This window comes from Ahaetulla prasina, chromosome 12 (genome assembly GCF_028640845.1).
Source record: "Ahaetulla prasina isolate Xishuangbanna chromosome 12, ASM2864084v1, whole genome shotgun sequence".
Lineage (NCBI taxonomy): Eukaryota > Metazoa > Chordata > Lepidosauria > Squamata > Colubridae > Ahaetulla > Ahaetulla prasina.
The window spans coordinates 13,979,967-14,006,858 of record NC_080550.1 but is presented as its reverse complement, the minus strand read 5'-3'; the positions used below and the strand labels follow the sequence as shown (position 1 = coordinate 14,006,858).

Sequence of the window (26,892 nt, the reverse complement as noted above, 5' to 3'; positions counted from 1 at the left end):
CAGAGAATAGATTGGGGTGGGGCCAATCAGAATTTTTACTACCCGTTCTCCAGAACTGGTCAGAACCTGCTGAAACTCACCTCTGATTATAACTGAAGGTATCCAGGGGGTGTCATTCAACATCTTTTTTAAAAAAGGGGGTTTGGTCCTCAAGTTTTTTTTTTTAATTTTTGATTCTTAAGATGCATTTTGTCATTTGGCATTTCCCCTAAATATAAATCGGGAACTACACAGAAAGGGTGGCCAAAATGACCAACTCACTGACATTTATAACAGTCCAGAGGAGTAGATCAAGTACCTGATTTCAGATGGAAAAAAACCCAAGCTCTTTTAATTTGGAAAGACTTGCAACAGAAAGCCTGACAAACGTCAACCTGGGTTTTTCCATCCCCACTATCAACCTCCTGATTTCTTCTGTCCACGTTGGTTTTTTTTTTAAACAAAAAACCCAAAACGATTTTCTGGTTTGGGGGCCTCTGTAAAATCCTAACCCAAAGCTCTTTAAAATGACCTTCAAAGGCGAGAGAGTTTATTCATGGATTAGTCTTAACGACCATATCCAAAATCCCTTTAAAGACGTAGAGCCTTGGCCAGGTCATTCGCAAGGAGCAAGGGCTGGAAAAAGCCGGCTTTTGCAGCGCTTTGCAAGGGCGGTGAAAACGTCTCTGCGCGACCCCGGTGGAAGTAAGTTTAGCTTGCGTGTTCTTCTTCTCTGTCTCTGTCTCTGATTCCGTGCAACGTCGGAATCTGCCTGCAGGTCAGCGGGCCACCAAGCTTCGCCCTTCCAACCCGCGGGCTCGCCTTCAACCGAGGGCTTATGATCGCAGGGGTGGCTAGCAGTCCGTGAGGCCATCCGAGGACAAGCGACGCTGGCAAAGGGCGGGTTCGTCTGATCCAAGCGTGGCACAAGCTGCTCTTTTGCCGGCTTTTCCCTTCTCCAACGCAAAAAAGACCAGCCGCGAGGGCCAAACGGGTCGACACGCAACTGGGGAGAACGTGGGTACTTGCGCGCACGTGGCGCTTTCCGTGTTTGCAGGTTCTGTGGGTCCTGGGGATTTTTTTTTTAAAATATTTTTTTACTGGGGTGGCTGGGTGGGTCTGATGGCTGGGCGTGGGGGTTAGGGTTGTGCCAGAGTGCAAACCGAGTTCATCCAGGCTTGTTAAGGAAACGCTGGCTACACCGGCGTGGGGGGAATCTCCCAGCTGGGAAGGCTCCCGGGTCGAGCACCTCCCCACGCGAAACGACGCGGGAAGGGTGGATTCTGTCTAGAAGAAGCGAGATTGGGGTTGGGCTGGCTGTCATTTCCCGTAGAGGAGGGGAGGAGCGCTTGGCCTCGCCTCTCGAGTAATTCACACGGCTCCCGGTTGCTTAGCAGGCAGGCAGGCTGGCTCACCAGACACGAGGTACGTCTCTTTTCTTCCCCTAAGGTGGTTCGGGCTTGGATGCTTCGCCCTGAGAACATAACGGCTTCACGCTTTCTTTCCCGGCGATGCCCGCGTGCAAAAGAACCCGAAAACGTCCTATAGTGCCCGTTCACACGTTCTAAGAAACCCGGTTCTGGGCGGAACCCGTCGCGTTCGGAATTCTCCGCGGCTTGCGAAACTCCGAACGGCCGCTAGGGGTCGCAGCAGCAGCAGCAGAACCCAGCTGGGAAAAGCCCCACGCGCGTTAGCCAGTGGCGCGGGAGGGGGCGTGGCTTTGCCATCCCCGCCCGCCATTCAGCTCCCTGAACACCCTCTCACGCCTCCCGCGGCAGCCAATGGCTGGGCGTTCCAGGGGCGGAGTCGAACTTCTATTGCAGCCTGGCTTTGCCTTGCCATACTGGGAGTCCAGCTGCTGCTGCTGTTTAAACGCCCCATACTGGAATGTGGAGAGAAGCAGGTTTTTTTTTATTTTATTTCTCTTTTCGCGGAGGAAAGTTTTGAGTCTGCAGGAAGTCAGCAAGTGAACCTCTTCATCGCCTTGGAGGGGGAAAAAAAATTACAGGGTTGGTTGGCTTGTTTTGGTTTTTAAGCGTGGGTTATTATTTCTTTTATCTATGGGATTTATCAAGGGAGTGTCGTGTAAACGGGATCAGCCGTTAATTGGTGCAGAATGCAGATCGGATCGGCGCTGGTTCAGAAACGCGGAACCTGGTGTCAGGAGTAGCCTTCGGAGTTTGGAAGCTCTCAAGTGGAAGGCGTGGTTCCCAGCTTGTCAATTCGGTTGCTATTAAATTTTATTAGTATTGCTTTTATTGCTCTTAAAGGTGCAATAAACAGCAAATTGGGTGAGGCAGAGAAAGTTGTTTTTTTAAAAAAGGAGGCGCTGCATTCTGTTTTCCTTTTTAAAATCATTTTTTTTTAATTTGGCGTGTTAAAGCAGAATTACAATGGGTGCAAATTTGGAGTTAAGGAAGAAGCAGAAGTGGGAAAGAAATGTAGATAAAGTAATAGATCTATCTACAGTAATAGATAGTAATAGATAGTAAGTAATAGATTATCTACAGTTATATATTATATTTAAATATTATTATATAATAATAATATCCCAACGTTTTCCAAAGTTGCAAAATTTGAAGGCAATTGGTTGCATTTGCTAAAGTTTTTCCCACCCTCTCGTGCATACGTTGGGAATGAATTTACAAAATGATTGATCTTAGGGTATAAGTTCAGTAGAGGAATAGTTTGTCTACGTATGGGCTAACTTGTCACAGAGTAAGGAGCTGTGCATTCATCCTATAAGATTTGAAATGTTTTGGAACCTGTGTGAATGCAGCTAACTTCCTGTTCATTAAAACAGGAAGGTCTGCATGGGAAGACTCTGAAATAAGATGCCGCTGCTTTAATAACCTGGATCATTGAAGTAGCAATAGCAATAACACTTACATACAGCTTTATAGCCCTCTCTAAGCAGTTTTACAGAGTCAGCCTATTGCCCCCAACAATCTGGAAGGCTGAGTCAACCTTGAGCCTGGTGAGATTTGAACTGCCAAATTGCAGGCAGCCGGCAGGCAGCAGAAATAGCCTGCAGTACTGCACTCCAACCACTGCGCTGCTGAGGCTCATCTTTAATGTGATTCTAATGGCAGCTTGCAATATAATTTTTGGAAGCTTGTGGGAAAAGATCAACCTCCTGATATGTCCCCAGTTATCAGTGTTGCGTTCTCTTGGTGTTCTGTTTTTGCTGGCTGACTTTTTTGCCCATGCAAACATGGGTCCGTGCACTTTCTAACAACGTCACAAAAAGCAAAGTCAACCAACAGCAAACCTCAGCCGCAAACATTGGTTTGTGGTTTTTTATCAGGAGCTAAAATAGCATTCCTTCTGCTGACCTGTTATTCAAACAGCCTAAAGTTTAGTTTGATGTGTAACAAAACGTGACTATTAAAAACTTGGGTACATTTTAAGTTGTTTGGCTCAGCTGGCCTGATCACCCAAGGTGTGTTTAGCTGCACATTATATTTTGCACTGAGCTTGTGAAGCAATTATGTGAAGGGAATACCAGGGGTGTAGTTATAGAGTGGGAAATTGCTGTTTTAAACCACGTTCGTGGTGTGATAAAAGAGAAGGCTGTAATATTCAGATTCCAAACAAGTTTGTATTTGTGTTTCTGAAAGTGATCTGAGTCGAGGGAAAGGAAATTCAGCATAATATGGAAAATCAACCCTAAAAAGTTACTTAACTTTTGTCACAGCTATTTTTCATTGTGTGGCATGCACCGTCTTACAAAATTTTCAGGCATTGTGGTGGGATCTGTTTTCTGTGCAAGGAAAAGAAATATTTACCTGTGGATAAGAATAGAATAACAGAGTTGGGAGGGACCTTGGAGGTCTTCTAGTCCAACCCTTTGCTTAGGCAGGAAACCCTACACCACTTCAGACAAATGGTTATCCAACCTCTTAAAAACTTCCAGTGTTGGAGCATTCACAACTTTTGGAGGCAAGTTGTTCCACTGATTAATTGTACTGTCAGGAAATTTCTCTTTAGTTCTAGGTTGCTTCTCTCCTTGATTAGTTTCCACCCGTTGCTTCTTGTCCTGCCCTCAGGGGCTTTGGAGAATAGCTTGACTCCCTCTTCTTTGTGGCAGCCCCAGAGATACTAAAATTATAACAAACTGTTATTTAATGGTCAGGTATAGATTGTGAATGCATTTAAATTTATAGTTAAGGAGGAATAATGGCACTGTTTTGCAAATCCTTACAATTGACATGTTTCTATCTTTTTAAAAATCTCACATTGATTTTTCAACAGGTCTTGGTGAAGGACCATCTGCCTTGCTAATACCTGGAAAAAGAAAAAACATGAATGATTAACAAGGTAAATATCTTTGAAATGTTTCCTAATTCTTCCTGTTTTTTTTTTTTTCTTAGTATCTGTAAGTCGAAAAAATTGTTATTGATTATAATTTATGAGAATGAAGGCCAAGAAGAAACTCTGAAAAAGAAAGCAATAAAAAACAGGTGAGATTTGAAAAATCTGGTAAAGCAAAGATAATAGGGGACGCCAGATTTGCTTAACCATGATTAATTTAACTTCAGTTATTCAATTAACAACTGCCTTGTTTAGCAATAGAAAATTTGGTCCAATTGTGGTTGTAAACCAAGGATTACCTATATATAACTCAGGCAAGATCTAGTATTTTCTTTCTTATTAAAAACAGAAATTGTGAAGTTTCCTTTCGACAAATACAACATTTCCATTTGTTCTTCCATTTCTTTGCACAGAAGAAAAAGTGGCAATGTTGTATTTGTCAAAAGGAAACTACAAAACAACTTCTGTTTTTAATGAGAAAGCAGACAATGGATCTTACCCGAATTATATACAGGTAGTCCTTGATTTACGAACCCAGTTGGGACCAGATTTTCTACTGCTAAATAAGGCAGTTGTTAAGCGAATCACTGAAGTTAAATTAATCACAGTGAAGCAAATCCGGCTTCCCCTATTATCTTTGCTTTGTCAGTTACTAACTACCTGAATTTTCATTACATGACTACAGGGTCTGTTGCAACTTCCAATGGATGTAAATTGAGGACTACTGTATAGATTAAATGTATAATTACTAAGAAAACAATGGACTTGCAAGTCAAACTAGTCTGCCCAGAACAGTTTTTGATTAGCAGACATAAATTTGCATACTTTTGACACGTAGTGCAAGTGGATGAGTAGAAAAAAAAATCTATACATCATAAGTTTTATCCACATAACAAAAGGGGAAGACAAGAGTGGACAGATATGCACCAAGACAAATTCCTTGTGTGTCCAATCACACTTGGCCAATAAAAATTCTATTCTATTCTATTCTATAGCAAATATTTATCCATGCAATGACCAGGAATTGTGTCCAGCTCAGTATTAATTAAAATCTAGATTAAATTTACAGGCACAGACACGGCCAGGAATAGGATGCCATGTAATGTGATAGTTTTTGCTTTTAAATCAATAGGGTCTCCCAATTTTAACTTGTGAACTGTGGTTTGTGGCTTAGCAAGGTCTTAACAGCCAATTATGGTTTATTATACAAAAATGGATTAGGAGACTGTGTTGATGCAGCTGTAGTTTTGGGGTAAATAAAAACTTTAATGGTATGTCAAAATGACCTTGGAAGGGAAGTTAAAAAATGCTGCCTAGAGAGTAATCAGCCTGAAGCCGAACAATGAGCAGAGAAATTTTTTACACAATGTCTCTGGAAATATCCATGTATCCTATTTTTGCCATACCATAAGAGAGCGTGCCAACCTAGTTGCAGATCATATCCTTCCAAAGTCAATAGTCTTTGTATTTCTCAATAAAATCCATTCTTTAACTCAGGTTAACATCGCCGCTCGGTGATAAAGTTCCCAGTTTGGAAGACCAAATCCTCCTCTAATCTTAGAGTCTTGAAGCAGTTTGATGTTAATTCTTGCTAATTTTTCCTTGCCATATATGTTTCCACATCATTTTATGCAATTAAAATGTTTTATTTTTATGCTTTCTTTAGAGAGAATATTTATGGTTATCTATGAATAAGAAAATGTACATTTACAATATGTGTATAAGAAAAGAAAAAAGAAAAAAGTTTTTATTGGGGGAAAAAAAGAGCAGAGAAATTTAGAAAAGAACCACCCTAGCTTATCCAGCAGTAAAAAGAAATGGTGGCAGGAGATTTATTCTTTCAGACTTGCAAGGTTCTGTTATTGTTGCCTTATCATAAAGTAGAATTAGCTCACCTGATCGTATTTCCAGTCTGGTCTGCTTGGGAGGCTGATAGAAACAGCTATGGAGACAGTAACTCCACAACGCATCATGCAAAAGAGCAAAAACAGGTGCTGCTAAAAGGATAAAACGATCCAGGACTTCTGTGGGAGTGTTATCTGGGTTCGTTCACTGCCTTTCTTCCTCCACATGTCTCAAGCAGACGTGGTCTCATGATCAGGTGACCTCAATTGTGAAATGAGCAGGGGCTCTTCATTTGAAGATGGAGGGGGCCAGAAAACGACAGATGACATATTAGAACCAGAGGTGGTATTCAGCTGGTTTTGAGTTGTTCTGAAGAACCGGAGCTGGACATTTTGAGTAGTTCAGAGAACTGGTAAATACCACCTCCGGCTAGCCCCGCCCCCGATCTATTCTCTGTCTCCCGAGTCCCAGATGATTGGAGTCCCAGCTAATTGGCTGGTTGTTGTGTCTTGCCCGCTCTCACAGCAGCCGGGGCCTTCTTATCTGCTCCCGAACACGGAGGAATGTATGCCTCCCGGCCCCAGTCCTGGCTCCATGCCCAGACAAACTGAAGAGGAGGGGGCACCTCCCGGTCCCAGCCCTGGCTCCATGCCCAAGCAGGCTGCAGAGGAGGGAGCATCCCCCGGCCCCAGCCCTGGCTCCATGCCCAGGCAAATGGAGCAGCTAGACCCCTCCCCCTCCTCCACAGCATGTGAGCCTGAGGAAAGTTTATTTCCAACAGCTGCTGATTGGAGTGACCCTCGCATCAGAAGACTGGATAGGCGGAGGCAACAGAAGGAAGGGAGGGGCAGGCCTTAATGAGTGCTGAGTCATGGAGCCACACCCCATGGCCTATATAAAGGATCTGCTTTCTGGCAGTCTCTGAGTCAGGCAAAGTCGAACTTATCTTGCTGAAGTCACTTTCTGGTCTCCTGCCTGCTCTGAGGACTTTGCTAGGACTTTGGGCAGAGCTGCAGAGGCAAGCCTGATTCGGATTTCCCTGACCCGGCCGTCAGCGGAGGAGTGGGACACGACACTGGTTCTTTTTTTGTTACCCTGTACAGGAGAACAGAGTTGAAAAACAGGTTAGTGGGGAAGGGTGGAAACAGAGATTTTATAGTATCCTTCCCCTGCCACACCCACCAAGCCACACCACGCCCACCAAGCCACGCCCACAGAACCAGTAGTAAAAAAATTTGAATCCCACCACTGATTAGAACATAGAACAATAGAGTTGGAAAAGGCCTTGTGGGTCTTCTAGTCCAATCCCCCCCCCACCCATTGCAGGAGGTCCTATGTCATGCTGGACTTCCTTTGGGCTTGATGGGATGGATACAGAAAGAATAATAGGATAAGAGAACAGAATAACAGAGTTGGAAGGGGACCTTGGAGGTCTTCTAGTCCAACCCACTGCTCAGGCAAAAAACCCTACGCCAGAGAAGGCGAACCTTTTCTGCACCGAGTGCCTAAAAGGTGGCACAGAAACGTTGCACATGTGTGCGCGCACCCTCGTGGACACTGTGCTCCAGAAAAGCCTAACTTTCAAGTTCTGGCATGCATAAAAACCCGACAATCAGCTGGTTGGCGCGCATGTGCACACCGTTTTTCAGCACCGTTGCACTGAAAACCGGACAGCTGATGGTTGTGTGCGCATGTACGCCAGAAACCCAGAAGACAAACAGGCAAGGCCACATGGCTTCGCGTGTCACTCTGGGCACGCGTGCCATAGGTTCGCCATCATGGCCCTATACCATTTCAGACAAATGGTTTTCCCAAATTCATCTTAAGACCTTCCGGTGTTGGAGCATTCACAACTTCTGAAGGCAAGCTGATGAATTTTTCTAACTGTCGGGAAATTTCTCCTGAGTTCTAGGTTGCTTCTCTCTCTTGACTAGTTTCCACCCGTTGCTTCTTGTTCTGCTTTCAGGTGCTTTGGAAAATAGATTGAATGCTCTTGTTTTTTTGTGGCAGCCCCTTAGATGTTGAAACGCTGCTATTGGCCCTAGTCTTCCTTTTCATCAGATTAGACGTGCGCAATTCCTGCAATTGTTCTTCGTATGTTATAGTATGTGATAGCTTCTATCTGCCTAGTCACCTTGGTTGTTATCTTTGTTGTTAGCTATCTTATATCCTGCCATTTAAATACCTATCCTCTCAAAGCAGTTTGCAAGCAGTTTAAATAAGGGTCAATAAAACCCACAATTTCGAAAGAGCAACCTACAAACAACAGCATCTTTTGTTACTTGGATAGTTGGTGACTGTTGTGATTATGGGGGAGAGCCAGGAGAAAGAAGAATCTGGTTGAGCCAGTTTATTGCCTTCCCGCCTCTCTCTTCTGGGATCCTTCTCAAGGGCAGATAATGGGTGGAGGTGAAGGAAGCTGCCTGCCTTTTTCCTCCTATTTTGCATCAAGTTTAGGCAAAGCTACCTTGAGTTGCAGAATTAAAATTGGGGATGACTTCTACATCTCATGACTCGGGTATTTTGTTGTTGTTGTTGTTAGTTGCAAAGTCATGTCTGACCCATTGCAGCCCCATGGACAACGTTCCTTCAGGCCTTCCTGTCCTCTACCATCCTCTGGAGTCCATTTAAGCTCATGCCTACTGCTTCAGTGACTCCATCCATCCACCACGTTCTCTGCCATCCCCTTCTTCTTTTGCCCTCCATCATTCCCAGCATTAGGCTCTTCTCCAGTGAGTCCTTCCTTTTCATTAGGTAGCCAAAGTATTTGAGTTTCCTCTTCAGGATCTGGCTTCTAAACAGCAGTCAGGATTGATCTTCTCTAGGACTGACCGGTTTGATCGCCTTGCAGTCCAAGGGACTCGCAGGAGTCTTCTCCAGCACCAGAATTCAAAGGCCTCAATTCTTCGGCGCTTAGCCTTTCTTATGGTCCAACTTTCATAGCCATACATTGCAACTGGGAAAATCATACCCTTCACTATACACACTTTTGGGGATGCGGTGGCTCAGGGGCTAGGATGTTGAGCTTGTCGATTGAAAGGTCGGCAGCTCAGCGGTTCGAATCCCTAGTGCTGCCGTGTAACAGGGTGAGCTCCTGTTACTTGTCCCAGCTTCTGCCAACCTAGTAGTTTCGAAAGCACGTAAAAATGCTAGTAGAAAAAATAGGGACCACCTTTGGTGGGAAGGTAACAGCGTTCCGTGCGCCTTTGGCGTTGAGTCATGCCAGCCACATGACCATGGAGATGTCTTCGGACAGTGCTGGTTCTTTGGCTTTGAAACGGAGATGAGCACCGCCCCCTAGAGTCGGGAACGACTAGCACATATGTTGCGAGGGAAACCTTTATCTTTACCTTTATACACACTTTTGTTTTCAGGGTGATGTCTCTGCTCTCGGGTATTTACCAGTCTGGATTTGCACATCGTGAGCTGCTAGAAAGGCATGGGACTTGAAGTCTGGAATTGGAAGCAGCCTTGAATTTATCTGAAATCTTGATTCCTCCAGCCTAAGCCTATGGGTTGAATTTACAAATGGAGCTAACTAACCCATGTCTGACGTCAAATTCCCCTGAAATGACAGGAAGTGGTTAAAGGAATTTACTTCTGACCTTGAAGGGGGGGGGAAAGGGAAGACAATTAGTCAGCCCTGGGAAAATAGAAAGTATGAGAAAGAGGCTGTATGGCCCTTCAGAAGGGATGGTGAAAGTTCAGAACAAGCTTTCAATACAGCTGTAAAATATTCCTGGGTTTCTTTGCCATGTCTGTTCCTTGATCCTACCCATCTTGAAGGGCTGGCAGAACTGGGCAATATACTCCCAGTGGACCAGCACAGTGTAGGGATTCTTGCTTTCAGGAAAGGAAGACACACACACTGAGCAAAGTGAGAGATGGTATAGGACAGGGATCTCCAAACTTGGCAACTTTAAGACTTGTGGACTTCAATTCACAGGATTCCTCAGCCAGCCATGTTGGCTGGGGAAATCTGGGAGTTGAAATCCACAAGTCTGAAAGTTTGGAGACCTCTGGTATAGAACATTATATAGCTTTTCCTGCTTCAAAGCTTCACGCTCCTTGGTCTCTCTTTTCCCACGCTCCCTTGAATGGCTGCTGAAAATGACATTCTCTGCTGCACATTGACATTCTCTGCATTCCAGCTCTTAGCATCTTCCTTAGAAGCCCCAGCTTATTATCGGTGTAATTCTTCCACTTCTTTTCTTTTTTGGCCATCACAGTCAACTATTCAGTATGGAGAAAGAATCTACTAATTTAACTCCGTACTCTTCATACAAGGCAGTAAAGTTATCAATCTGTCCTGTCACTCTAAACCCTGAACCAGGGGTGAAATAAATGCTACTAGGCGAAATACTGGGCAAATCGTTATTTCCAACGATCAGCTGTGTCGCGCGATTTATATTCACTAGAAAGCAGGAAATCTAAATCACGCGGCACAGCTGTTCTCCCCCCCCCGTTCTATTTACCTTTAAAGACTCAGAAAAGGCTTCTTAATCCTCCTTTTTCAATGCTCTGCGGTAGCGCCTGTGGTGCGTCTGCGCACAAAGTGCACATTTGGCACGCATGCGCGCGCAAAGCAAACTGGTAGCAAAGTGAACCAGTAGCAGACTTCAGAGCATTTCACTGCTATCCTGAACTCTATTTTATATGGCGTTGTAGGAGATGACGAGGCTGAGCCTGAGGGTGGGGTCAAACGCATCATTAGTTTGGAGTCTCTGCGCCCCTGTAAGAAATAATTCCAGGTCCACTTGAAATCTGTTGACCGTTATCTGGAGCCAATTTGCATTGACTGTTAGTAAATCAGATTCCTGTGTATAGGTATCAAGAAATAAACTTGCAGGGCTTTGAACTTTATCCTGGCTCCTGATTCCTTGCACCTGAAAGGTGTTTCCTGCATAAGTCCTAGAAAGGTCTTAGTCATGCTTGTTGAGGAAAACTCACTTGGTTTGGCTCCCATATTATACTAAACTCTAATCTGTTCTTTACCAATGATAATTCACAGAACTAACTGAAATAGAACCCATCAAAATACAAGGTAATGTGTGAATTAGCCCCCGATAAGAAAAGGCTGTCCAAAGTTTTGGGAAACAATTCTCCAGCTTTGGATGAAGATTTAACTTTGAAACCTTCTGGTTAGGAAGCCAGTGTTCTTCCACTGAGATAGGACATTTCCCAATGTTTTAAGTTAACAAATCACTTGGAAGTTTGATAAAAGGAGAACAACCACAAGTAAACAGAGTGTAGGCTCGTGTATCTCCAGAGATTAATTTCTTTGGAAATGCTCCTATGCTTTGTTTTCATTTCTCCTTATGGTTCTCAATAACAGATCAAAGGCCAGGCTCAGCTGTTACTCAAGAGTTGCCTCTAATTAAACTGTTGGAGCATATTGGGGTGGGAGAGGAATAACACTTTTCCCTGGAGAACATCTGTAGATGTGGGCTTGTTTTAACTCAGTGGTAAAAAGGTGAAGGTAAAAGTTCCCCTCGCACATACATGCTAGTTGTTCCTGATTCTAGGGGGCGGTGCTCATCTCCGTTTCAAAGGCAAAGAGCCAGCGCTGGCCGAAGACATCTTCGTGGTCATGTGGCCGGCGTGACTCAATGCCAAAGACGCACGGAACGCTGTTACTTTCCCACTAGAGGTAGTCCCTATTTTTCTACTTGCATTTTTTATGTGCTTTCGAACTTTTTTGTTTGTTTGTTTACATTTATATCCCGCCCTTCTCCGAAGACTCAGGGCGGCTTACAGTGTGTAAGGCAATAGTCTCATTCTATTTGTATATTTACAAAGTCAACTTATTGCCCCCCCAACAATCTGGGTCCTCATTTTACCTACTTTATAAAGGATGGAAGGCTGAGTCAACCTTGGACCTGGTGGGACTAGAACCTGCAGTAATTGCAGACAGCTGTGTTTTAATAACAGGCTTCTTACAGCCTGAGCCACACCGCGGAACTTCTAGGTTGGCAGAAGCTGGGACAAGTAACGGGACTCACCCTGTTACGCGGCCCTAGGGATTTGAACCGCTGAACTGCCAACCTTTTGATCGACAAATTCAGCTTCTTAGCCACAGTCAAATGTTTCATTGTGTATGTATGCAATAATAGAAGGGGAGATGCGATGGCTCAGCGGTTAAAGATACTGAGTTTCTCAGCTGGAGAGCTGGCAGCCTGGGTTCGAGACCCAAGCTCTGCGCAATGGGATGAACTCTCGTTCCTTGTTCCACCTAGCAGTTCAAAGACATGTAAATGCAAGTAGATCAATAGGTACCACTTTGGTGGGAAGGTAATGTGTTCCATGCGTGTTTGACTTATAGTCATAGAAATTGTCTTCAGGCAATGTTGGCTTCCTTGACCATGAAAATCAAATGAAAGATGTGCCCTGCAGTCAGACACAACTGGACAGGGAAACCTTTACGTTTGTTGTGTCTCGTCCGCTTTCACCGCAGCCGGGGCCTTCTTATCTGCTTCCGAACGCTGAGGAATGTCCTAGTATGCCTCCCAGCCCCGGCCCTGGCTACATGCCCAGACAGGCTGAGGAGGAAGAAGTACCTCCAGCCCCCAGCTCTGGCTCCATGCCCAGGCAAACGGAGCAACTAGACTCCTCCCCCTCCCCCACAGCATGTGAGCCTGAGGGAGGTCAATTACCAACAGCTGCAGACTGGAGTGACCCTCGCTTCAGGAGAATTGATAGGCGGCCGGTGACAGAAGGAAGGGAGGGGCAGGCCTGGATAAGTGCTGTCATGGAGCCACACCCCATGGCCTATATAAAGGATCTGCTTTCTGGCATTCTCTGAGTCAGGCAAAGTCTAACATATCTTGCTGAAGTCACTTTCTGGTCTCCTGCCTGCCTTGAGAACTTTGCTAGGACTTTGGCAGAGCTGCAGAGGCACGCCTGATTCGGATTTCCCTGACCCGGCCGTCAGTGGAGGAGTGGGACACGACAACGTTTTACAATAGCACTCTTTGTTGGGTTAATGTTTATCAAGATAAGGATGGTCCCAGACCTTGCAAGTTGTTGTTGTTTTTGCTCACTCCTGAGCATATTTACTCAGAAACAAGTACTCTGGTATCAGTAAGCCTGATTTCCTCGCAAAACGATGTGCGTTAAATTGCAACCAAGGAGAAATGGGCAGCCAATGTACGATGCTACCTTATTAATTGGGTTTCTTCTATGCCAGCCATGAGGCTCAAACCCAATTTTTAGATCCTCATGTGGAATGTTACAAAATATATATATTTAAAGAGTTTTGCAAGATGTGACTGTGGGAAGTGGTTAACTTATTCATTTATAGCTATTTTACGAGAAGCGGGTCAGAAGTCTTTCATTGGGAAGAAAAAACACCTCTGCAAAGCATTAGGTAATAAAGTTTCCTTAATTGTAAAAAAGTGCATTCTGATAAACTAAAGTAGGCGTCTCTATGGATTTTACTCCGCTAGTTGTTGCTGACTATAGGGGCCAGAGTTCATCTCCGTTTCAAGGCCATTGAGCAAAGACATTTCCATGATCATATGGCCACCATGATGTCACGGAGCACTGTTTACCTTCCCATTGAAGTGGTACCTATTTATCTACTCGCATTTGCATGCTTTCAAACTGCTAGGTTGGGAGGAGCTGAGGCGAGGAAGGGAGCTCACCCCATCACATGGTGCTCAGGTCTCAAACTTTGGGCTGCCAGTTTTCTAGCTGATAAACCCAGCCTCTTAATCGCTAAGCCACCGCATCAGGGATGAAATGTTCCCGGAACAGAACAGATTGCGCGATCCGGTAGCGATTATGGCCGGTCGTTCGGCAATCCGGTAGCTATGGTGGAACAAAGCTCCGTCCACCTGCCCGGGTGTCATTACTTCCTTATTTTAGCCAGGAAATAATGTGTTTTTTACCTTCTGCACATTGCCTTATTCTGATGACATAAACTTACAAAATGTAACCCTTAAGAGCAAATCACATGTTCTGCAAAAAGAGATGAAGACTAGGTAAATGGTTTTTGTTATCTTGGTGTCTACACCAGTGGTGGGTTTCAAGAATTTTTACTACCAGTTCTCTGAATGTGGCTTGGTGGGCGTGGCAGGGAAAAGATACTGTAAAATCTCCATTCCCACCCCACTCCAGGGGAAGGTTACTGCAAAATCCCCATTTCCTCCCGATTAGCTGGGACTCAGGAGGCAGAGAATAGATGGGGGTGGGGCCAGTCAGAATTTTTACTACCGGTTCTCCGAATTGCTCAAAATTTCCACTACCGGTTCTCCAGAACTGGTCAGAACCTGCTGAAGCCCACCTCTGATCTACACATATTCCAGCAGTGCCTAGAGTTGGCAGTTTTGAAATCTACCTATGTTGTGGGCGGTCTAGAAATCAGCAGACCTTTCAGGCAATAGGCATCCACAATGTATGATGAGTTGCTTTATCTCCTACATGAAGTACAATTTTCTACTTCAAGAACATTGAAAGCTCTCAAGATCATTGTATGTCATAATGTTCCACCTATTGTGTTCCTGAAATAGCAATATCACTTAGACTTATATACCACTTCACGGTGCTGTACAGCCCTCTCTAAGCTGTTTACAGAGTCAGCATATTGCTCACAACAATCTGGCTCCTGGTTTTAGCGACCTCAGAAGGATGGAAGGCTGAGTCAAGTCTGAAAGCATTTTCACCCTCCTTTACTTTTAGTTTCCAGAAAAGTAGGGTAGGTAGGTCCCTTCTGAGATCCTTCTCACATCCCTTTGTTTTCTGTGGACTGAGATAGCTTTTGATTGTCTAGGCCAGGAGTGTCAAACTCGATTTCATTGAGGACCACATCAGGGTTGTGTTTGACCTTTGGGGGGGGGGCGTAGCCAAGGGAGGCGTGGCAAGCTCGATGTCACTCGTGTCAGGGGTGCCTGTGGTGGTGGTGTGACCCAGGCCCAAGTAGGTAGTAGGAAACTCAGTCCATGAAAAAACAAACAAACTTTATTCGAACAGCTGAGAATGACTTCATTCCCAGCGTCGTTCAACTAAATTAAAACAAATTCCTCCTAGCACAAATTCTTCAGTCCTATCGCAAACCTTGGTCCAATTAGGCACACTGCCAAAGGCCTTTCTGGGCAAACGTTCAGAAATCACAAAAATAAATGCAAGACGTAGACGAAGCAGAAGACGCAGCTACCAATGTTGTTTTCTGGCAAAGCCCAAATGCCGTTGCTGGTCTTTTTTAAGCCCTATGGGAAGGGCCGATCATCTCTTGGCCCTACTCCAGAGTTGTCCTCTCTGCTTGAGCTGCTCTTGCCTTCTGGCAGCTCTTCTCATGTCTGCATTAGGAACAGGCTCCTCCTGTTCCTCTGCTTCACTACTATCAGTCTCTGGAGGCTCTGGAGTCCTCACCTCACTTCCCGATGGCCCTGGCCTCACCTCAGCCTCATCGCTGTCCAACTTGTTGCCAGCTCTGCAAGCTGCTGATGGACCACAACAGGTGGCCTGAGCGCTCTGCTAGCAAAAACAGGCTCCCGAGGTCTGTTTTCAGCTGCGATGGCTTCCTGCAACCCTCTGCCAGTGAAAATGGAGCTCAGGAGGGATGCACACAGCCCTCCTGAGCTCTGTTTTCACTGGCAGAGGCACTGCGGGCCAGTCCATTGCTATTTCCAGGTCAGCCCCGCGGGTCAGATCTAAGTACCCTGTGGGCCAGATCCGGCCCTTGGGCTTTGAATTTGACACCCCTGGTCTAGACTGTGGCTCTTCCTCTTTTCTTCAAATTCATTCCAACATATCATTACCAGAAATTATGTAAGAAAAACCCAAAGCTTCAGAAGATTTAGCAATCCATCTCAAAAGATTTCTACCATTAGAATTTTTGAAAAATTCTAAAAATATTGAATTTTGTAAGGATGTCTGTCTAGGCTATTTCGAGATGCTGCCGTTATGAAATCTTGGAGATTACAAATTTTATTAATCATAACATAAAATGCAGAAATACAAAGAAAAAATGAAAATAATGTGAAAACGGGAGGAGAAGGGGAAGAGGAAAATGTGTAGGGTGAAAGGGAAAAGAAAAAGAAAACATTGATTTTTGACTCTCTTTGGCACAATAGAATAAGTTAATAACATAGAACGTCAACTTTTTACTTTTAATAATATGTAATAGCCATTTCTATGATGGCAATTCTATCTGATTGGGAAAACCTAAAATCAAAGTTTCATTTTATTCCACCTCAAGCACAAAGTTCAGAAGTGGTTTCCAAGTAGAAGGGATACTGCAATTATGAAAATGTCCTACTGTTGACCCCTGTTAAGAATCCAGACATATTGTTTAATTTCTTCCATGTGAATGTTGCCAGATTGTTGACTATAAGTTGCCTATGCAAACAAAATTAGAATCGAATCAAATCGAATAGAATAGAATTCTTTATTGGCCAAGTGTGATTGGACACAAGGAATTTGTCTTGGTGCATGTGCTCTCAGAGTACATAAAAAAAGATACATTCGTCAATCATAAGCTACAACACTTAATGATAGTCATAGGGAACAAATAAGCAATCAAATCATATTAGGAAACAGTCAATATAAATCTTAAGGATACCAGCAGCAAGGTTACAGTCATACAGTCATAAGTGAAAAGAGATGAGTGATGGGAATGATGAGAAGATTAATAATAGTCCAGGCATAGTAACTAGTTTGACAGTGGTTGAGGGAATTATATGTTTAGCAGAGTGATGGGGTTCAGGAAAAAACTCTCCTTGTGTCTAGTTGTTCTGATGTGCAGTGCTCTATAGCGTCATTTTGAGGGTAGGAATTGAAAGAGTTTATGTCCAGGATGCGAGGGGTCTATAAATATTTTCACAGCCCTCTTTTTGACTCGTGCAGTATAGAGGTCCTCAATGGAAGGCAGATTGGTAGCCATTGTTTTTTGTGCAGTTCTAATGATCCTCTGAAATCTGTGTCTGTCTTGTTGGGTTGCAGAGCCAAACCAGGCAGTTAATAGAGGTGCAGATGACAGACTCAATAATTTCTCTATAGAACTGTTATCAGCAGCTCTTTGGGCAGTTTGAGCTTTCTTATTGCTGAGAACAATTATAAGCGATTATGTCTTCGGGAGCCTCTTGATAGAAAGTAATTTGGTCAACCCTTTGCTGTAGAAATTGTGCCATCTTCCTGTTTCTTCCTTTAATTATGTTTTCGTTTTACCTGTAGGCTTTCCAGAACGTGCTGATTGGAAGTCCAAGGAATCGTACAATAGGCATTATGCCTGGCTGGGTTATTATTTCAAGGTCTGCTGTTGCCGCTTTGCCTGGAAGAGGACGCCTCTATTCCACATACGTTCTCTCCCATAATCAAGCATGGAAAAGTTTGTTTGCCAAAGGCCGTTCAGGCTGGTCCCCAGCAAGCTGCAGTTGCAAAGTCAATCACACTTCCTCCCTGGGAAAAGCCTTCCGACATACCTCCACGGAGGAAGAAGACTTCTCTTTCCATTTGACGCCATCGCAGATCAATGAGCTCTTAAGGGCGAGCGAGTTGTCCTACACCGTCCCGGAATTTGACGGGAAAAATCCCAGCTCAGTGTTGAAATTCGAGTCCAACCAGCTGGGAGCCAACGTGCCAATAGAAGACCGCCGAAGCGCGGCAACCTGTTTGCAGACGAGGGGAATGATGTTCGGAATCTTTGACGGCCATGCTGGCTATTCCTGTGCTCAGTCGGTTAGCGAGAGGCTATTTTCTTACCTTGCCATTTCTCTCCTGTCTCGGCAAACGCTGGAAGAGATTGAGTTGGCCATGGAATCCATGAAGCCGATCCTGCCTATTCTTCAGTGGCACAAACACCCCAACGACGGCTTTTTCCACGAGGTTGCCTCCCTGTACTTGGAACAGCTCAGAGTTTATTGGCAAGACTTACTGAACTCGGACACAGACCTTGGACTGACAATGGAAGAAGCTTTGATCGGTGCTTTTAAAAGGCTGGATTCGGACATATCGTTGGAAGTTCAGGCACCTTCCCAGAATGAACTTCTGAAAAATATCGCTCTACAGGTGGCTTTCTCGGGGGCAACGGCTTGCTTAGCTCATGTTGATCGGGCTCACTTGCACGTTGCAAATGCTGGGGACTGCAGGGTGATCCTGGGAGTTCAGAACCCCAATGGCTCGTGGTCTGCTTTACCCCTTACCCGAGATCACAATGCTTTCAATGAGTCAGAAATCTCCCGGTTGAAAAGCGAGCACCCAACTTCTGAAGGGAACACTCTCATTATGAACGACAGGTTGCTGGGCGTCCTTATGCCTTCCAGAGCTTTTGGCGACGTCATGTTCAAGTGGAGTCAGGATCTGCAGCAGAGTATCCTTAAAAACCACTGCAACTTGGAGGATTTAAACATCTATGAGTATGTCCCTCCGTGTTATCACACACCCCCTTACTTAACAGCTGAACCGGAGGTCACTTACCACAAAATCAGGCGGCAGGATAAGTTCTTGGTTCTTGCTTCTGATGGCCTGTGGGACATGTTGAGCAACCAAGAGGTGGTCCAGCTCGTTGCAAACCATACAGTTGAAGAGGATGTCCAGAAAACTCAGCTTACTTTTAAGAAACCAACCAGTCTGGGGTATGTGCAAGACCTGCTACTTCGGAGAAAGGCCCGGGCTGCCCAGCCCTGTGACCAGAATGTGGCAACCCACCTTATCAGACATGCCGTTGGTGCCAATGAATATGGAGAGATAGACCAGGAAAAGCTTATGGCAATGTTGACTCTTCCTGATGACTTGGCACGCATGTATAGGGATGATATCACTGTTACAGTGGTCTATTTTAATTCAGATGTAATTGATAGATACTATCAAGAGGGTGAAGAAAGATCCTGAGTTACACAAATTCCGAAGGTCAGGAGCGTTCGCTTCAAATTCCCTGAAACATTTTTGCACGAGAGCCCCACCCATAAAATCCATTTCCTTCTTTCAGGAGACCCAAGTTCAGTTCACTGTATGCCTTGAATAATCCTATTAAAATTCATTCATTTTTGGCTTGTAAAATAATTTTGGGGCAATCATTTGATTTTAGTGGAACACCTGGGCTTTGTAGTCAATGGGGTGCCAGGGTGAAGCTGGTAATAGTTGTGAGAAAACTATTCTCACAACTTGTGCTTGTGAGGTTCAAAATTTCTAAAGTAGATTGGAACGGCAGATAGTATGAGCTCTCCAAAATGGCCATCATTGAAAAGATTGCATGGAGGGGAAGAGATGCGTTATCTTTCTGAGGACACAGTTTGGGGTGCAGTGGGGTTCGGGGCTCCAATCCATACAAAACTGACTTGTGCAGAGATGCTACTCCAATGGGAGCTTACTCTGAGCCTGTCAAAGAATTATATCCAACAATGCCCCTTTGTCACTGCACATCCATTTCTGCCAGGTCAAAATCCCCTGCCACTAGAACTCTTTAAAGATACAGCTATTTTGATAGGTTTGTGGCGGGTGAATGAAACACTTCCCTGAAGGCAAATTCATCCCTGCAGTGCTGAATTTTATCTTCTGCTCGCAAGACATTTGCATGAGATTCCTGATGGCGTCATCGTGTTACATTAATACGGAAAGTGTCTTCCAGCTATTTAAGCAGCGTCCGCTATGATCAGTTTTCCTCCTTATCCTTTTGTTTGAAGGCTGGTTGCCACCCCTTTTCTTTCCTCATCTGAAAGACTACTGTTCCATAGGCCGCATCAATTACTACTTGAATACTCATAGAAACCACTTCAGGGATTTCAAGCTCCTGTTGATTGCTTCTGCTACCATAGCAGTCTTACATGAGTGTCTCTTGTTGTCTTTTTTTTTTTTAAAGCTTCAAAAAGGATTACTCTTTGTAGCTGTGCTGCATTCTTGAAAGGCAATTGGAAGACATTTTATAGTGCAAGGAGATAAGGATATATTTGCACCCTTGGATCAGCGCACAATGTTGTCAACGAATGGCTTTAATTTCCTAAGAACAGACAAATATTGTGCTTTGTATTTACGTTCGATCTTTTAAAACACCTGTTGACTAACATTCTGTTTGAATACCACTCATGTATGAGTAATACGCTAAGCTGATGACTGTTCTCTGAAAAAAAGCAGGGTTTTATTATAGTACATATTACTCACTGCCTGAATTATAATTTTAGGGAAGTCTACAACGCTGCATCTCATTTCCACTGAATGGTTTGCCGAGTTACTCTTTGGCTTCTTCAACTTGCATTCCAATTCAACATAAAAACCGAACAGACCTTTATTTATTTTTTTAATGGACAAACAGTAGATTTTTCTTTTAGGAAAATTTCAGAGCTTTTTGAATGACACAGCCGATATTTTCAAACTAAGCCCAGGGAGAATTTAAAAAGTCTTCAAATGACACAAAGGGAGGAGTGGCTCAAGTGAAGCAATCGAACGAAGCTACAGAATGATTGGTTAAATTGGATGTAGATAAGAGAAGCGGTTCCTATCCTCGGTTCTAAGAATGACCTGTGGTTTACACAAAAAGGGAAACAAGTTGATTAAGAAGAATTGAGAAGTAGGAAGGAAAAACACAAACCCTGTAATATATTGTGCTTAAAAATTCAGAAAGGGGGAAAAAAGGACCTTAATGTTGGCATTAGAAAAACATAAAGGGCTAATTGTTCTGCTAGCAGTTTGAACCCCCCCCCCAAAATTGCATGCTTAGGACCACAAGTCCACAAATTTTAATCATAAAATATTGCTTAAAACAAGAACACCTCAAGATTGTGCATTTTATAAGTAATGTTGCTAAGTATTATTGGGCTACGTCAAATTTACAGAATCATTTCTTTTAGCACAGGGAAAATCCAATGCGGTGCTGGAACAGTCTATGCCTTGTCCCTAAACAAAGTTTGGTTTTTTTTGGATCATCAATTGTCTATCATCCGCTAACAGATGGGATGACTGGATGTCATTTTTCTAGCAAGTGGAACTTAACCAGTAATAAAGGTAGCAGGAGTTTTCTTTAACGACTTGTTGGCAATTGCTGCTCTAAAACTCATGCTTATTTTCTTATTATTATTATTGCTAATGGTAAAAAAAAACTCTTTCCAGTTTTTGAACAGATTGGCAAATAATATTTTGGATTATGTCCATTCTTCTTTTAGCTATTTTGCTAGTTGCTACTTTCATATCTGGTAGGAGTTGATTACTTTGGATCTTAAGCACTAGAATTCTATCTCCAGTATTCTCAGTTTATCCTAGTCTCTAAGGATTGAATATTTTGTTTAGACCCTTATCTATTAAATTTTCCACCTTTTCTGCTGTATCAGATCCCCTTGTTCAGAGCCTTTTTGTTTAATGCACTTTTCACTGTGATTATTTCAATCTTGCCCCATTCGTTTTGCAGATCTCCTTTTCTGGCCCCATTCATTTGGCAGGTTTTTTTTCTATGCAGCTGAATTTTCTCTCTCCTCCCAGGTTCTGTTATTTCCACTTGACAATCGTCCACCTGGTCTTTTTATCCAGAGAACTTTTCTCAAATCTGCCTTTTAGCAAAACAGTTCCCAAAATGAGAGAATTCTCTTTGATCTGTCCTGCCCAAAATTATTGAGGCTGGAAGCAACAACAACCACAGAAAGATAACCTCCTGCCCAGGGGTGAAATCTATTTACCTTTCTTACCGGCTCGGAAGTGCATGCGCCACGCATCACATGCTTATGCAGACCTGCGCATGTGCAAAACCTGCGCACGCGCAGAAGGTAAAAAACTCATTACTTCCTGGTTAAAACCAGGAAGTAATGACACCCGGCAGGTGGGCAGCGCTTCGTTCTGCCATCGCTACCGGATCACCAAACTACCAGCCGCAATCGTTACCGGATCGTGCGATCTGGTCCAATCCGGTAGCATTTCACCCCTGCTCCTCCCCCTTGCAAATACTTATTGGATAGATTCTCCACTCGAGAAATACCAAGACTGAACCTGAGCCATATGATCTAAACCTTCCAAATGTCAACTCAGTTTAGGTGCTCCATGTTACCTTACTGTTTCTTAAACCATTTCCCTCTCTACTTTTGCAGTTTCTACATTCCTGTTCTGCATAGATTATAGTGCATTCAATTATTTAGAATATTTTCTCTAGATTAAGGCTATTATTTCTGGGCTATATTTAATATTGCTGGAGAAAATATCCTAGAATAGGAGGTCTCTAACCCTCTGGTCCGTGAGCTGGGCCGTGACATGCCAGAAACTGGACCACACAAACAAGCAAATGTCCCATCCACAGGATGCAGGCAGCACACAAAGTCACACCAGGGGTGAAATGTTATCGGTTCAAACCAGTTCAGGTGAACCGATAGTAAAAACAAAATGCTACCGGTTCAGTCAAACCGGTATTTCCAACAATCAGCTGTGATGGGCAATTTATATTAGCTAGAATCGTCAGATTTCCTGCTCTCTAGCTAATATAAATTGCATGGCACAGCGGATTCCCCCGTCCTTCACTGTTCTACTTACCTTTGCAGACTCGGAAGGCTTCAAAATGTTCCTTTTTTAGCGCTGCACGGGCACACCTCAAGCATGCATAAGCACAAAGTGTGCGCTTGCTAGCAGACTCACAGAACCAGTAGCAGACTTCAGAGGATTTCACTGCTGAACCACACCTCCTCCGGACTGTGGAAAACTTCTCCACAGAACCCGTCCCTGGTGCCCAAAAGGTTGGGGGGCCACCGTCCTAGAATATTAAAATTCAGTAATGTGTGTAGGTCCTTATTGTGTTTAGAACAGACCAACATATCCTTGAATATTGAAATATCAACGATTACAAAGCAGATGGGGTGATCTTCTAAAACCAATCTCCAGGACAATGCAGGGTCTCAGCAAGATGTCTGTACTGTACAGTTAATTTCAGAGGAATTTGAATTGGAGACATTTTCCAGAATTTTCTCTAGTTTGAAGCTGGCCTGTGCCCAAGTTAAGTACAGTTCGTCAAGTTATGTAAAAAAAATAGGGTCAGTAATGTCGAGAAATTACTAATCTTTATAGAATGTGGTTACAAAGATAACAGATGTTTCTGCTTCAAGAGGAAGCGTATTTATGTATAATGTTAATTTAACATAGTATTCAAGCATTTTTAAATATTAACAAGTTAAAATGAGCTAGCATTGGAATGAAGACAGCATTTATTACATGTACGTACTTTAAAAATACGTTAAACACCTTTGTTATTTTTAAAGCTTATTCTGTTCGGGAATAAAAGTATGTTAAGATGAATGAAAAAGTCAGTTTTGTTGTTTTTCTTCTGTGCAAAATATGGTTTCAGGCCCAATATTGTATTTATTTTTAGATTTATCTCTTGCTTTTACGCAATAGCATGACAAAATCAACCCAACAACACAATAAAAAAAATTAAACCAAATAAACACATAGAAGCAACGGGAGCTTTCAACACTCTTGAACTGTAATATTCACATACCTTTTCTAGCATCATGTATTTTTCCCAATTTTCTCAACAGAGACGAGGCACAATCAGAAAGCATATTAAAGTATGACGCCCATCCAATCCAGGATAAAAAAATATATAAACTGGAATCAATTGTATTGCCCTCTGCTGATCCCCATTCTGCCTCACGAGTGGTTCTGTCTTTACTGGTTTAATGTGGGCCAATGAAGAACGGTGATGGATATATTTCCCCCACTTCTGTTTCTCTCCCAACTGAGGGTTACTTTGCTCTAAATGGGTTGAGATGGATAAGTGAAGAAAAGAAAAGCTGGTTTAGCTCCCGTCAAGTTGTTCAATGAACAAGTGACAACGTAGTCATGTTCTGTGCTTGTTACTCTCTCCAAATATAGGTTTAGCACTGTTCTGAAATAGTTCTGAAATAGTTGCCTGGTCAAGGACTGAAATGGTTGCCTGGTCAAGGACTCAGAGGAAGGAGCCAAACAATAAGTTGCAATTTTCATTAGTTCCACCTGGACCTAACACTGTTGAATGTGGCTGGCAGCACTCAGTCCATGTGGTGAAGGAAAAACGACACCTTTCCACCAAAGGAGGGGTGAAATGCTCCCGGTTCGGACTCCCGGTTAGGAATGTCTTCGGTTTGCCGTGCCCTTTGTAGCTGAATCCTCAATTCAGAAGCCTTTTCAAAGCTGACTTTATCGGTCACTGAATAGACGATAATGTAAGCATCGCCCATCTTCATACAATGGTTCTGAAGCCACTGGCTTTCAACCTAAGATTTAAAAAAAATAGAAACATCAACGTCAGTATTGCATCAGGGGTAAAATGCTCCCGGTTCGGACCGGATCGCCCGATCTGGTAGCGATGGCGGCGGGTGGTTCGGAGAACCGGTAGCAAAAATCCCTGGCCCTGCCCCCTGCCCCAGCTGAGACGCGCAATCATCTGAGATGCGCAATCATCAGAGATATTTTTTTCAACTTTTAAAAACATTTTTTTCTTCCGCCAAAAAAATGCTTTTAAAAGTAAAAAAAAAAGGCACTGATGATCGCGTGGCTCAGCAGGGGTCATCAGAGGCTTTTAAAAGCATTTTTTCTACAACCTCTTTGGCCAAAGAGGTAGAAAATGCTTTTAAAAGTTAAAAAAAAAAAAGTTGGCCATGCCCACCCGGTCACTTTACCCCGCCACCAAGCCACACCCATAGAACCGGTAGTAACAAATTTTATATTTCACCACTGCACCAAAGTAATAATAATAGTGGAAAAAAAGAGAGAAAGAAAAAGAAAGGAAGGAAGGAAGGAAGGAAGGAAGGAAGGAAGGAAGGAAGGAAGGAAGGAAGAAAGAAAGAAAGAAAGAAAGAAAGAAAGAAAGAAAGAAAGAAAGAAAGAAAGAAAGAAAGAAAGATCCCTTGCCAGAAAAAGAGGCAGAAAATGTGTAATGTAGCGACAGAATCGACAATATAAAACTGGCAGTACCCAGCTCTATTTCAAGGTTCAAGCAGACTCTCTAACACAGGAATGTCAAACTTGACTTAATTGAGGGCCGCATCATAGTTGTGTTTGACCTGGGAAAGGTGGCCGGGATGGGTGTGGCCAGCTCGATGTCACTCATTGAGGCTCCATTTTTAGCTGCAATGGCCTCCTGCAGCCCTTTGCAAGCAAAAATGGAGCTCAGGAACGCCACACGCAGTCCACCCAGGTTCTGTGTTTTTTACCTTTTAAAAGCATTTTTTAAAAGAAGCGGGCAAGCGGGCGAGTGGGCGAGTGGGTGGGCATGGGTGGTGGGGGCAGGGATTTTTGCTACTGGTTCTCCAAACCACCCGCCGCCATCGCTACTGGATCGGCTGATCTGGTCCAAACCAGGAGCATTTCACCCCTGATCCCGAGCCATCCTGCTTCTACATAGACAAGGGTTCAACCCCAAACCCTGACAAAATCTGCTCTTTGAGCTGAGTTGAAAAGGGCATAGCAAGGATCTGCCACAAGATGTCAGTCTTGACTTTGTCATGGTAAAATCTCAGGCAACTGTAGGTTTCGTTGGGACCGATTTATTTTTCTCCTCCAATTCTAAACCAAAAGTTTGCAAATTAAATGGTGAGAAGTTCATTCTACTGTACCTTCCAGGTTCTGGATGTGCTAAAACTCCAAGAAAACCAGATCTCACTTGTATTGGCTCTCTTCAATACAGCTAACCAAATATTTGGAGCAACAAGCAGCCTAGAGATGGAGCTCTTGCCTCACAATCAGGAGGTTGTGAGTTCGATCCTAGGTAGTGGCAGATGTAGGGTCTCCTGCTTGCTCAGGGGGTTGGACTAGGTGACCTGCAAGGTCCCTTCCAACTCTTAATCTGTCAAAGAAGAAGAAGAAGAAGCAAAGCTATGTTATGGAATGCTAGTAAGCATAGACCATAGACCTTTGTTTTGGCAGTTCAACCAATAAGCTCAGTTTATGAATGTTTCATCATATGTAACCTTTTTTTTTTTTTTTTGCTTGAGTAAACTCTGATTGTAAACAGTACCAATTGACCAACCATGTTTATTTTTCACTCTTAGCTTGACCAATTTTAAAATAACCGGTGCCTAAAATAACATTCGCTCCTCTTCTGCTTTTGCAAAAGAACTCTTTATACAACTGGGATAGCTGCAACCCTTGGAAAGTTTTTATTTTTCCCCCCACTTCCTCCCATGGGGATCAGCCAAGATTGCAAAAAGTCCAAGATTTTCCTTAAAAAGGTAACATCTCCTTCAGGTTATGCTCAGCCTCCAATGATCAGGTAGTAAGCAGCAACAAGGTAGAAATTATTAGCCATTAGCCATTCTTCAAAGATCTTTTTTTTTTCAACTTCTTAATTCTGTGTTTCTCAATCTTGGCAATTTGAAAATGTGTAGACTTCTGCTGTGTAGACCCAGCAGAAACAATGCTGGTTGGGGAATTCTGGGTGTTGAAGTCCACACATCATCTAGTTCCCAAGGTAGAGAAACACTGGTCTAATCTAATCTACATTCCTAGTATTTTCTGCTATCTTCCATCCAAATATTAACCACTCCTGATTCTACTGAACTTAGACAAGATCTACCAATGCTACTGTGCCTTGAGGGCAGTGGTGTAATCTGAACTGGTTTCCTACTGGTTCACTGGCTGCACATGCGCACTGCGCGCATGTGCAGTGCATGGCAAAAGGAGGCATGGGGTAAATAGAACAGTGCATGGGGGGATGATCAGCTGTGGTGCAGGATTTTTTTTTTACTTTTAAAAGCATTTTTTTAATAACCTATTCGGCCGAATTTTTGCTACTGGTTCTCCGAACCACCAGCCGCCATTGCTACCGGATGGGCCGAACCGGTCCAAACCGGAAGCATTTCACCCCTGCTTGAG

At 43.6% G+C, this 26,892-nt stretch overlaps 1 protein-coding gene across 4 annotated transcripts; it reads left to right on the top strand.

Annotated features, from left to right (window-relative positions):
- The first annotated feature begins 1,330 nt into the window (after positions 1 to 1,330).
- Positions 1,331 to 23,334, top strand: PDP2 (pyruvate dehydrogenase phosphatase catalytic subunit 2). 4 transcript variants are annotated; one of them, XM_058155217.1, is made up of 3 exons: positions 1,331 to 1,404; positions 4,234 to 4,299; positions 17,311 to 23,334. In XM_058155217.1, exons 2-3 carry the CDS (start codon positions 4,288 to 4,290, stop codon positions 18,964 to 18,966), a joined length of 1,668 nt encoding a protein of 555 aa, XP_058011200.1. In that variant the 5' UTR covers positions 1,331 to 1,404; positions 4,234 to 4,287; the 3' UTR covers positions 18,967 to 23,334. The 4 variants fall into 4 exon arrangements, with proteins under 4 accessions (XP_058011200.1, XP_058011201.1, XP_058011198.1 ...); XM_058155218.1 differs by lacking the exon at positions 1,331 to 1,404 and adding an exon at positions 1,808 to 1,882; XM_058155215.1 differs by lacking the exon at positions 1,331 to 1,404 and adding an exon at positions 1,815 to 1,988.
- The last annotated feature ends 3,558 nt before the right edge of the window (positions 23,335 to 26,892 follow it).